This window comes from Fundulus heteroclitus, chromosome 2, assembly GCF_011125445.2.
Source record: "Fundulus heteroclitus isolate FHET01 chromosome 2, MU-UCD_Fhet_4.1, whole genome shotgun sequence".
Classification (NCBI taxonomy): domain Eukaryota; kingdom Metazoa; phylum Chordata; class Actinopteri; order Cyprinodontiformes; family Fundulidae; genus Fundulus; species Fundulus heteroclitus.
The window spans coordinates 1,392,211-1,406,183 of NC_046362.1; the positions used below are offsets into that span (position 1 = coordinate 1,392,211).

A 13,973-nucleotide genomic window follows, 5' to 3' on the forward strand; every position below is an offset into this window, starting at 1 on the left:
GATAACAGATGACTCAGTGGACGTTAGAGTAGTGACATACTGAGATTGGACAAAATGGGCTGATTAATGAAAATAAGTCAGCTTGGTGATGCCCAGAATATGGTGAGCCACTCTCCTCAATGCCATGCGAGGAACACTGATGTCATATGGGTACTCTCCCTCGCATGGGAGTAGACATTCTAGATTATATTTTATACTGATGTAAATGTTCATTCGGGGCTCTTGTCCATTTTACCATTTTGCTGCATTCAATATAAGAGCTCATTACTGAGCTGTACAATTTCTCTGGCTTGTTTAGATTAAATGTGTTAAAGTGTAGTTTCTGTCTCAAGAGTCATTTCTTACTAGTCATTAGTGATAAAAAAAAAAGACCGCTTCTCCAGGGTAAATGACTGGGAGGACCGCTGACAGGGGGCGGTAATCTTATCACCACAAGCCATGTAGGGAACACAGCAAAGGTGGGTTTAATATAAAATTCCATTCTTTGGTGGCAGTATCATGCAGGGTGATACTGAAACAAGGATGAATGTACTGAAAGTATTGACTCTGAATTCAAATATAGCGCACACTTTTTAATTGTGAAAAGGTTTGAAAAATGGGACCCATTTCAGTCTACTTCACAATTTTCCACTGCTGTATTTGTCTATTACATAAAATACCAGTAAATACAGGCACATATAAAAAATTTGAATATTTCGTAAAAGTGCAATGTTTTTAGCCAGTCATCTCAGAAAGTGAAACTCATAGATTATATAGACTCATTACACACAGGGAGAGATATTCCAAGCCTTTCTTGTCATTTAGAAGCTTATGGCTTAAAAATGATTCAAACCCAAACGTCAGTATCTCAGAAAATTAGAATACTGTCACAAAGCTGAAAACTCATGTTGTCACATTCTAATCAGCTAATTAACGGTCTCTCACTCTGGGTCAGTAGGCGACACCATCATGGGGACAGATGTCCAGCAAACAGTCATCAACACCTTTCACAAGGAGGGGAAGACACTAAAGGTCAATGCTGAAAAAGCTGCTTCTTCACAGAGTTCTGTATCCAAACATATTAACAGAAAATTGAGTGGAAGGAAGAAGTGTGGTAGGAAAAAGTGTACCACCAACAGGTAGAACCACAGCCTTGAGAGGATTGTTAAATTAAATCCATGTAAGAATTTGGGAGAGCTTCACAAGGAGTGGACTAAAGCTGAAAAAGCTGCTACACACAGACAAATTCTACACTTGGGCTACAAATGTCCTACTAAGGAGGACATTTGAAGAAAAGCTAAGAAGAAAAGCAACTGGACTGTTGCTCGATGCTCCAAAGTCCTGTTTTCAGATGGAAGAAAATTCTGTATTTCATTTGCAAATCAAGGTCCCAGAGTCTGGAGGAAGAGTGGACAAGTCCAGAATCCACGTTGCTTGAAGTTCAGAGCAAACGTTCCACAGTCAGTGATAGTTTGAGGCAGCTGGTTGTGGTCCACTGGGTTTTCTGAAGTCCACAGTCAAGGCAGCCATCTACCAGCAAATTCATGATTCCCTCTGCAGGCAAGCAGTAAGGAGACACTGATTGTAGTTTCTAGCAGAACTTGGTACCAGCCCACACTGTCAAAGGAACCAGAAGCTGGTTCCGTGACCGTAGTGTTCCTCTTCTTGACTGACCAGTAAACTCCCCTGACCTGGACCCACAGAAAATCTCTGGGCTGTTGTCAGGAGGAAGATGGGAGACACCAGGTTCAACAAGGCAGATGATCTGAAGACAGCTAACAAAGCAGTCTGGGCTAACAGAACACCTCAGCAGAACCACAGGCTGATACCCTCTATGCTGTGGCCCGTTGATGCAGGAATTCATGCAAGAGGTCCTACCAAGTACGGATGCATAGAAATGGACAGACTTTTCTGGAATCTGACGGTAGTGCTTAAAGAATCGTTTTTCATTGTTCTAATGTGACATTCTAACTGTCTGAGACACTGAATTGTGAGTTTTCTTTACCTCTTAGACTTAATTATAAAATTTACATGAAATAAAAGGCTGAAATATTTTACCCTGTGTGTAATTAATCTTTATAAAATAACAATTTCACTTTCTGAAATGACTACCAAAAAAGATTGCACCTTTACATAATATTATTTTTTTTAAGATGTACCAGTACATATAAATTTGTTGTAATGAGACAAAGTGGGAAAGATTTGAAGTGGTAAATGAGTTCTTACGCAAGTCTCTGTAATGCATGTATTTTTCCAAGCTCTAATCACGTCTGTGGTCTTTGTATATCTGTCTCATCTCCTGAGATCTAACCGAAAAGAAAAAGAAAACAAGTAAATGCTGATGACTAATTCTGCTATGATTAGCCATCAAAATTTTTAAACGTCTGAACAATTGTCTCATGAACGTTGAGCTCAGTATGTTCTCAGTCAAGTGTTCATTGACCCTAGAGCTGAAGGATTCAGAAGTGAGCTAACTGGCCAGAGCTAGAGTCCGGGCCAGCATTTGGGCCTGAGGTCAGGGTCAGTCCATATTAGGCCTGGGAGGCCAAGTCGGGCTCGGAGAGGTTAAGAAACCCCCTCACTGCCTTTTTTTGGATCCCATGGTCGGGGTCTGGGAGTGTGGGGGGGTCACGCTGTAGGTCAGCAGGCCTCAGGGGCAGCCAGCAAAGTCGAAGCCAGAGCCTCCCAAGTTGCTCCCTCTGGGTCAGAGCACTGCAGAGCATTTACTTCCAGAGTAATAACACAACGAAGAGCGCTTTAAAAGTTCTGCTGAAGCACTTTACTACTTTAGCTTCAATAAGACAAAACAACATTATCCAGTGGAATGAGTTAGGAATTATTAACACAGCAAATACTGATTCAAGGAAGCTTGAATCAATAATATTGAATACTTTTTTTTTTATTTTGAGGGGACAAAAGCACAATATTGAGGTAAACTCTGCTTTGAGGGGAAGAGTCATGCACAGTTTGCCGTGTAAAGAGTCAAAGTCAATCCTTTGGTAAGCTCCGTGACTGTGCTGAAGGCAGAAGGTCCGATTCAGCCGATGGATTGAAACAATTCGGGAATTAGCAGGTTCAGGCTGCCAGTTTAGCCAGCAGGTGGCAGCATGTGAAGGGTAAAACATGAGGGAACAAAAACACTACAATACTTCAGCTCTTCAGAGCTTTTCAGAGTCAGTGCTAAATAACAATAAACGGAGCAGAGAAAGTGCACAGACCTGAACACAGGCTACTCATTTATGAAACCTGTCCTCAACACACCGGGATTTCATTTTTTCCGTAGCTTAAAGGTATTTCAGGACTTCAGGGCTGACGGCGCCCCAGCCGGGTCGTGCAGCTTCCTGATGTGTTTCTTCAGGTCAAAGTTCCTGCAGAAGCCCTTGCCACAGGTGGGGCAGGTGAAGGGCTTCTTGTCGTTGTGAGTGTGCATATGGAAGGTGAGGTTGTACACCTGGTGAAACGCCTTGCTGCAGATGGAGCACTTGAACTGCTTCTCCCCGCTGTGTGTCAGCTTGTGGTTCTTGTAGTTCCCTGCAGAGAGTTACAGCAAGCTTTTACAGTCCACCCAGAATTCCTTGCATCCCTCCAACAGAAAGCAGCACATTGACACATAAAAAACAATGTCAACATTTAAAACTATTATATTTAAGCTCAGAAAGTGCTGGAGAACATTTTTCGCCCACACGGATTCCTTCTGTTCTTACCTTTTTGTTTCACTAAAGTGTTTTAGATTATTAAACAGATTTTATATCAGACAAAGATGTGAAAAAGCAGTCACCCTCTAAACTACAGAACTGGCTGCAGCAGCCTTGGTCACCTGTGCAATCGTCAGTAATGATGATTTTATATCATTAATGAACCATTTATGTCCACACCACAACATCCTGATCAGATTTTAGTCTGGACTTTGACTAGGCCACGTATGGAGGTAAAAACCTTCCTTGTGACCAGACCTGGGTGTGGCTAGTAACACAGAACCACAGAAATGTTGTTTATTACAGTTATTTCATGATCTAACAAGAGGGGAAATATAAACGGTAATTTGAAACATTTAAGCAATCAATAAAGACATCTTTAAGAGGGCAAATTCCTTTTCAGAGCACTAATTACAGCAGCGTTCTGAAGTACATTTTTATTGACATAACGTCCCATCGTATGTTAAAGGCAGATTGACCACTTTAACCAATAGGAATTTCATTTTCTGTTTCCAATAAAGAAATTATTATTTTCTGGCATCAGCTAGAAGTGTTCCGCTTGGGCAGCCTGTTGCTTATTTCAAGATGCTAGAGGTTAATAAACCCCCATCTGCACCACACGCCCCGGCTTTGCTCTGAAACCATTGTTGATCAGCAAAATCTGTCTCAAACCGATGTTGCTTTAACTACACCCACACAGAGCCCAATCAAATCACTCGGATGATGATTTACTCTACCGAGGAACAACTTGAGACCGGATCAGTGACTAATCAAGACGCAGAGCAGAAAATGGTTGTGAGATATTACTTTGGATGTGAAGGTAAAACGCAGCGTGTCTGATCAAATGTGATCGAGGAGCTGTGCAGCGCGGCAGGTGATCTTTACTGGAGATGTTAATAAAGGGGGGGGGGGGGTATGGGGTTTCCTGACATGCTAACTGTCAGAAGGGCCAATAATGAGTAAAAATCAACGACACAGCCAGCGACAGTCCATTGTGGCTGCACGCTGATCCAGGAGTGAATGTTGCAAGTCCGTAACTCCATGCAACCTGCTGGCTTTCCTTAGAGAGGAAACTTTGAACCAACCTGTCGGGAGGATCTGCTAGGACTGACTTTGTAAAGTCTTAAGATGATGTGTTGGGAATTGGTGCGATACGAATAAACTGAATTGAATTAAAATGTTTTCAGCATGCAATATTTTAATAAAATTTCCATGAAAACTGATTTTTTATTAATACCCCTTTTAGATTTCATTTTTATAGAATTACCTGTCTTATTTCCTATCAGAAACATGATTATTGGTTGAATGAGGAGAGATGTAAATCCACATCTGCGAGCGATATGACTGATTTAGGGCTTAACAGTATGACGACCGGTTATCTGGTCCACGTTTTTTGTTTTTCACCTTGTTAATCTGGAAACCCCCTCCCTTTCCTCTCCTATGCAGTGCTGGATGAGATCTTTGTTTTCCAAGCTTTGAATGGTATATAATGAAATGTAATCCAGAGATGTAAGAAATCTGCGATGTAGTCCTAGAATTTAGCACTGGGCCAGGAGCTGTGACTCAGAGGTTACGACCCAGATACTGCTTCCACTCTGCACAACACAAGGGATGCACACTTCCCATTGGCTGGGAAGGCAGACAATCAAAGTTTATCAATCAAAGTTTATTTATATAGCGCTTCTCAACTGTCCATGTGGTGCACAAAGTGCTTTACAAGCTCAAATACAAACAAGAAGACAAAATGGATAAAATCTAAAAATGTATTGGAAAATAACAGGATAAAAGATAAAAACTAAAAAAAAAAGTGCATAACAGCACAATTCAAACCCATTTTAAGAGCTATATAGAAAAATAAAACCACTAAATAAACAAAATAAAACGTTATCCAGAGTTAAACAGCCAAGTGTGAAAGGCCTGTCTGAACAGATGTGTTTTAGCTGTGATTTAAAGACTGCTAGCTCAGTAATGGATCGTAGCTCTGGTGGTAAAGCGTTACACAATTTAGGAGCAACAGCAACAGAATGATCACTCCATCTTTTGCTCCTCGTCCTGGGAACATGCAGGGTTATAAGCACTGGAAAAGGTATGCAATAATCCTATCCTGTACAATTCTATTAGGATATGGTATGATATATAAAACACTTTGGTAGGTGAGATGTAAAGATGTTATTGTCTCCACTAACGCAAACCCCAGATTTTCCTGCAGGTATCAATTTCCCCATATTCCCCCATTGGAGGGACAGGGGAGTTTATGTAATTGGTGATATATTGAAAGATAATACCTTACTGTCCTTCCAGCACTTACAGGAGTGCTGTATGTGCTCAATATTCCAAAGAACCATTTTTTTGGATACTTGCAGGTCAGGCACTTGGTGGCCTTACAACCCACGTTTTGCTCTACCATCAGTCCTTACAGTGATGCTGAGAGATTCCTTCTAGAGCGCAAAAATAGGAAACATTTTATCACATCATCTTACTCACTTCTTGGCTTTCACAACATGTATCATCTATCAGATATTTACCTCCAATGGGAAAGAGAGTTGAATAATGAATATATTGAAGATGATTGGCAAACAGCTTAAACGACTGATTAAGTCAACAGCTGTGTGTAGCCGACTAAGGGGAACTCAATACAAAATATTGCATAGATTACATCTTACTCCTGTTATTTTAAACAAAACTGACCAATCCTTTTCCCCTTTATGTATCAAATGCAATTCAGAAAGGGGGACCTGTTTCCATTACTTTAGTGAATGTAAATTTATTTCTAGATTCTGGACACGTATAGCAAAGGTAATCAGTGGCATATTTATTACTAAAATCAAGAAAGACCCCAAAGTTTATATTCTTGACCTCCCTTCTAGGAATTAGCATCTTGCTGTGTCTCAGTATAGGCTTCTTGAAATACTCCTTTTGATTGCCAGAAAGTGTATTCTTAATTGGACCAAAGCTCTTTGGCCTAATATCACCACTTGGTACAGGGAAATCTTTAACATTCTCCCATCTGAAAGGCGACAGGATGTTGTAAGGGATAGGGCGAGATATTTCTCAAGATTTGGACACCCTATCTGGACTATATACCCTCAGATTTGAAAACTTTACTGTTAACGGGAGGACAGTTTTCTGCGTGGAACAAGACAACTCTCTCGCAAATCTCAAAATAAAGGTCACAGAATATCTGAACCACTGGGGATCGATTCTCTTTGACCTTTAAATACGTATGGTGGACTGGAAACACGTGTGTATTTTATTTAGTTTGTTATTCTGTTTTAATGTCTCTGAATTACATGTGCTGTGTGGCAGGTTGGGGTGGACTGTGTTTTTGTTTAGGTCTTGTACTGTTCCTGTGTTCTAAAGAAAAGTAATAAAATGTTCAACAAAAAAGGAGAGAAAAAAAGAAAAGGTATCCAGTGCGGCAGTAACCTTGTGAACGAAAACTGAATGTGAACTGCATATGTATATATATATATATATATATATATATATATATATATATATATATATATATATATATATATATAATTTTTTTGTCACATTAAAAGTACCTTTGTCATATTTTTGTATCAAATTTTTGTTTACTGATGTCATGTAATAACTTAATCTTTTTCAAATGTTTATTACTAGTGACCTTTATCCTAAAGTGGACAGACAGGAAATACCGATGAGAGAGAGCTCCACGAGCCGGGAGTGGAACCCAGGATGGCCGCATCCACGACTGATGCCTCCACACGTGGGGTCATGTGCACTAACCCTCCACCACCACCATAATGATCTAATCTTTCCTTTTTGGTATGTTTTTAATTATATTTTCTTCTGTAACCTGTTCCCTTATCGGCTGCTGGCACGCCTGAATCCCCCCGCTGTGGGACCGTAACAGATATTTCCATTCTGTTTTAAATGTCGTGTTCTCATCAGCTGTAAGCAGAAAATCATAATAATTAACAAAAATAAAGGCTTCAAAATATGTCTGTGTATAAGTGATCTACATAATGTGTTTTACTACGTTTATTGAGTTACTGTAGTAATTGAACTTTGTATATTTATATTCTCATTATTGAATGGGTCTAGAAGTGATGATATGAGCATGCTTAAGTGTGTCATTAATCTGTATAGAAGCAGTGTTTGTTTTATTTAGTAGATTTTAGTTTTTCTCCCTTTAAAAAAAAAACCGTAGGTTTTATACTACGGTTATTTCAGATTTAAATCACTGAACGCTTCTTTTCGGGCTCTGAGACAAAGGGTGACATTAATGACGTTAATACAGTTAATGGTTTAAAGGTCATTTTGTTCAACTTGTGTGGGTATCCTCTGCGATGTGTTTACTGTATGCTGCTGACAGCTGCGATGAACTGGCATTCAGCCTGGTTCTGGGGAAATCATTAGCTGTGAAATGTTTGGATCACAGAACAAAGCCCACAGATTGATGCTATTTTTATTCCTGCTCTCCAGGAGAGCCACTCAGGAGCAACCCGCTCCACAACAAGTCCATTCGTTTGGGATAAAGCATGACAAAAGAAACAGACCTGTGACTGTGGCCCAGGGGCCAAACACGTGTAAGAGGAAGAACTGAACACCGTCACTTTGCGTTCTTCTGTCTCACCTTTCTGGTGGAATCCTTTCCCACAGAACTCACAGACGAACGGCTTGTATCCCGCGTGGATCCGTGTGTGCGTGTTGAGTGTGGAGCTCCGGTTGAAGGCTTTCCCACACTGGTTACACTTGTGAGGTTTTTCCTGTTAAAAAGAGGGCGGGAATTTTTGAATAAATGATGTCACTGTGGGGGAAAACATGTTAGAAGTTAGCCAACACGTTCAAAGGACTATTGCAGTGATGTAAAGGAGATAGCTGCGTCATTTTATTTATGTTGCAATTGGTTTACCCATTAGCTGAAATTTGACTGGAGACTGTGAAATATTTGCCATTTTATTTAAAAGAATTATTAGAATTCGTCATATGAAAAAATATAATCGCCACCACAACATCCCCGTTACTGGAATCACCATGGCGACTAGAACATGGGTTCCAGTGACCGATCGCAGCAGTTTATACCGTTTTTAAATTCAAGAATATTTCAGCTAAAAAAGCCCAAGCATGATTAGAGTATCATGATTTTATTTATTTATTTATTTATTTATTTATTTATTTATTTATTTATTTATTTTTTACAATTTTACAGTCAGTCCCAATAACCAATCTTTTGATTGGTTCTCTGGTTTAACGGAAACGGACCCAGGCTAGTCAAACTTAATTATGAGTAACATGAGAAGAGACATTTTTACTGCTTATCTAAGAAGAGCCTCACTATACACAACCTTCCTGGTTAAAACTCAGGTATCTGGAGGCTGATGCCAATGATCTATGTCAAACAAGTTGTGTTAAAAATGTCCTAAATGCCCTTGCATGCAGCTATGAAGCATATAAAGATTCTCGTCTATTTAATCTATTTTGGGGAGATTTCAGAGTTCAAACTTTATTCAGGGTCTACAATATTCTGACTTTTGGCCCTTTTAAGATTCATATATGTATGTAGGTGAAAAAATACATTCTGAAATATTTTCTTTATCACAAGCAAATGATTAAAAAACTCACAAAAACCTATTTACACACACACACACACACACACACACACACACACACACACACACACCTACAACCTACATTTTTTTAAATCAATATAATGCGTATTAATTTTTTTTGGTATGATTCAATGTGATGTTAAATTACAGTTAGTGTGATTTAATTAAGATTAAATTAAATCATTGCATCCATAATCACAGTATTTTTATATCTGCAGAGTTTATCTGAATAACTGGCCCTTTTATCCCTGAACATCATGTTGTTACTTTATTATTATACACTCTTGTAAAAATTACAAAACATCTGTATTGTTTCAAGTTTTAAAATTATGACAATTTGTAACAAATAATTTTTGGATTTCTAGGAGTGCTAATTGGATGGTGGGAAGACTGTTCATCAAAATGAGGTCCAGGATAGTTGAGTTGTTTACTGCTGAGTGTTGAAGCAGCCTACCGATGCGTACTTTCCATTAGTTTCACTGTAATGTCACTGCTGAATGAAACCTGGAAAACTGATGCCAGAGTAATTCTGACCCGAGTCATTTTACAGTTTAACCAACACACGGGCTGGGCGGCCGTGTTTTAAATAAACTAATTTCTTTGTTTATTAATGTATTTATTTTTACTAGCAGAACAAATAGAAATGAAACCGATTCAATAAAAGGGACAACTACGGCCTTGTAAGCAGCCACTAGGCAGCTCAGGCTGCATGTGCTCAGATCTGGGTCAGGACCAACTCGGCAGGGAAAAACCAGGGGTCCACATCCAGTGGCTCTTCGGACCTTCCACAATGGCTCTTAAAAACGAACAATGATTAACAAATGTTTTCAAAAGTATAGACATAAAATAAATCCATGTTATAGTTGTTTTTATTCGGGTTTTTTTTCTCTCCATAGTATAATTACATTTCAGCACAGAATGATACCAACAGTACCAGTAATATTTTTTCTATCTATTTTTCTTGTCATAAAGTTTAACATAATGCGGTTTTATGAATACTTTTCCATAACTGTCAACACCCACCAATAAATATGTTTTTATGTTTTTCTTTACTTAAAAACTTAAAAATAAATATAAATTGAGGGTTCTTTAATAATGACAACCAATTCTTCCAAAATATATTTTTGAAATGTACATCATTAATGTCGGTTTTTCTTTCTTTATTTTATTTATTTTTATTTTTTTCCTTTTTTTCGTCTTATAGCATTAGTGGCTCTAAACGGCTATATCTAGCTGGACTGGGGCCAGAAATGTTTTTTGCAGACCCCTGGGCTGGAGAAATTACTTCTCGTTTTATCCCGACATTTTTAATAAAACAAACCGATTTCCCCCTGTTTCTTTAAAGCCTTTGAAAAACCTATAGTTTTGAGAAATGTTACATTTACTGCGAAAGTGGACTTTCAGGCTCAGTTTGGGCTGCTTTCAAAATAAGAAGAAGTTGTTAGAGACGCTGATTGGCCCACAGATTATTGAACCGCTTCAGAACCAAGCTGTGTTTTGTATTTCAAACTCAGAATAATCAGCGGGCTGGGAAAAAAAAACAAAAAAAAAACAGCATTTTTCTCCCGTCTGTCCCGGCTGGCGGCCCGGAACCCGCAGAGCGGCCCTCGGTCTCACCTGAGTGTGGATGATCTTGTGTCGGCACAGCGTGCTGGCCTGCCGGAAGCCTTTCCCGCACACCTTGCAGATGAAGGGCCGGGCCCCGGTGTGGACGGGCATGTGGCGGGTCAGGTTGTAGTGCGCGTTGAACACCTGAGAGGGAGGAGGACCAGGGCCACAGAGGAGAGAAGAGCTGAGAACAGGCTCGCTATCACTGCCCCGTTCTTCTTCTTAGAAATAACATTAAAGATCTTGAAGAGATCTTGAATAGAAAAACAAATATGATGACCCCCCCGTTTAGTGAATCCACTCCGGGGAAAAGGACGGCGCTTAATGAACCAGGAGCTTTGATCTCTTAGAACAAGCACCGGTCCGTAAAACGGTTGTTTTCTACCCGTTCAACCTGCGCTCCTTGTATTTTTCAAAAAGTTAAAATATACATCGAAATATTAATAAAAAATCTTTTTTTTTTAATTCTCTACACCCACCCCGGGGCCTCCTGCCGCTCCAGCAGCACAACAATAAATCTTTATTTCAGAACAAGAAAAAAAAAACCGCAAGATATTTTATTTAACTATATATATATATATATATATATATATATATATATATATATATATATATATATATATATATATATATATATATATATATATATATATAATTTTGTTATTGGTCTGTGTAGAGTTGAAATGTTAAAAGTGGCCTTTAACTTTGAATGTCCCCATCGCGACTTTTGGGTTCTGTTCAAAGCGCAGGGTCCTCTGGCTAAACTAAAACATTTGGAGTATTTAGAGCCAAAACTAAACTTGTGGCTCGCTGCGATAACAACCCTTTCAGGGTACTAGAACCCGGCCCGGGTTCGGCTCACCTTTCCGCAGACTTCGCAGATGAACACTTTGGGCTTGGTGCCTGCACAGGGGCCGCTCAGCCGGGCCGCCGCCGCCGGGGAGCCTTTATAGATCTTGTCGGTGAGCATCTGGTCCCGGTCCTTCATGTAGTGCTGGATCTGGCTGGGAGCAAGCTGCCTGAAGGCCTGCACCCCGGACACCGAGTAGCGCTCCCCGGACTGCTGCTTGCTCTTCTCCGCCAGGAGCGCTTTGTGCCGGGCGGTGAGCAGGTAGGAAGCCATCGGGTGCAGGTTGACGAGGCCGGCCGGCGGCCCGCAGGCCCCTCCGTCCCCGGCGCAGTTCAGGTAGCACATGGTGCCCATGGTGGAGAGGGACGACTGGTTCACCACCCGCGGTCTGAAAAGTTTGTACTGGCCGCCGCTTTGGCTCACTGCGGAGTCCTCCTGCTGGCTCCGGTAGTTCAAGCCGAACCCCAAAAGGTCTACAGGAGCCGAGAGGGAAGAGCCGTCCAAGTGGCCTGGATCCAGCCCGCCGATGCTGAGCCGGTGGCCCGACTCATACCCGAGCGGCACCAGCGGGATCATGCAGTGCAGCGAGGACGGACACACGTCGGGTTTCCCCACGGGAGACGACTGGAACCAGGTGCTGAGCGGTATCGACTTGGGCTCGGGTGTCCTGGCCATAATCCGGTCGATGGAGAAAGCGAGAGGCTTGGTGCTGCCGCCGCCGGAGGTGAGCATGTCTGAGACCGCAGGCTGGCTCCCGGTGGCCGGGGGGGCGCCGAGGATACCCGCTGGGCGGCAGAGAGAGCTGTCCATCATGTTCGCATCAGCCGCGCAGAGACAACAACAACAAAGTGGTGGGAAGAAGCGAGAGGTCGGCGCTGCTCCTCACCGGCCCGCAGGGAAGGGCATCATCTGCCGGGGAAGCCCCCTCCTGATCACCGCCTCTGTTTCCCCGCTTAATGACGGCAAAGCGGGCGGCCGCAGCTCGCTCGATGGCTGCGTGCGGAGAGCCGAGACCCGCTGATCGTTACCGTCCAGGAAGGACAGGAAAAAAAGTGGATCATTTGCTCAATTCTTCTCCGTTGGTTCTGAGTTCCGCGTCTCCGCGGGAGGAGGAGGAGGAGGAGGAGGAGAAGGAGGCTGGCACAACTTCTGCTCAACTGGAGCGAACTTGATAAATCCCAGGTCCACTTGTGGCTGCGCGTGACATCATTTTAATCTGGCTCTGGTCGCAAGGTCACGAGCTGTCGACTTTCACAAAACATCAGGACCCTCTAAGGCGCGCGAGCTTCAGACGTGACAGACCGGGGAGCGCGCGGACCCGGGCTGTCCGACGGTTCCGGCAGAAACTGGATTTCCAAGCGGCGATGTGATCTGCGACCGCTCTGAGTCCCACTTTCTCCGCCGTCTTTTACTGGGAGCTGCGGAGCCGCAGACTCAGCACCGTCCTCTCCCCCAGCCCGTCGCACAGAGGGTGCTTTTAGGAATATTGCGGGCCCTAAACTGCCCGCAGCCCCCCACCCCGGCACCGAAAGAAGGGCCCGGAGATACCCGCAGAAACAAGCGTCAGAGGAGGAAAAGGGACTGAAAAATTAAGAAGAGAAGAAATTAACAGGCAGAAAATAATACGAGGGACTAAAACAATAACGAAATAGCTATTATTATTATTATTATTATTATTATTATTATTATTATTATTATTATTATTATTATTATTATTATTATTATTATTATTATTATTATTACAGCTGAGGCCCCACCACCAGCTCCACATCCTCTCTGCGCTGCATCGATCTTTTCTGCCACCTGTTAAAATCAACTTGCCTCTTTTTTTTTAGGATTCTAAACGCGTAAGGAGGCCGCAAACCATTTTATATATCATAAAACCCAACAACAACAATTATTATTATTATTATTATTATTATTATTATTATTATTATTATTATTATTATTATTATTATTATTATTATTAATAAAATAAATCTAATAAAAACAACAATAATAATAACATTTTCTCATGGTTATTTTGCCCTTCAATATTCAAACCCCATTCATCTACTATATTACGCAGTTACCTTATTTATAGCCAACGAAATGTTAATTGTTTTTAATTGTTTATCAGTCTAATCCGCGCTATCAAAGCAAGATCCAGCAGAATACTGAAAGGACTGATTGTGTCAGAAATGAGCAAAGTATTTATTTTTCTTTATTTAAGAAGATAAAATGATTGGGTGTTGTCTTTTGTTTTTCTTAAATTGTTTGATT

At 41.2% G+C, this 13,973-nt stretch overlaps 1 protein-coding gene across 1 annotated transcript; it reads right to left on the reverse strand.

Annotated features, from left to right (window-relative positions):
* Nucleotides 1–551: 551 nt before the first annotated feature.
* fezf1 (FEZ family zinc finger 1) lies at nt 552–13,187 on the reverse strand. Its single transcript, XM_012874936.3, has 4 exons — nt 11,724–13,187; nt 10,871–11,005; nt 8,278–8,410; nt 552–3,510 (listed from the first exon to the last, which is right to left on the reverse strand). The coding sequence occupies exons 1-4, from the start codon at nt 12,522–12,524 to the stop codon at nt 3,275–3,277; spliced, it is 1,305 nt and encodes a 434-aa protein (XP_012730390.2). The 5' UTR covers nt 12,525–13,187; the 3' UTR covers nt 552–3,274.
* Nucleotides 13,188–13,973: the final 786 nt, after the last annotated feature.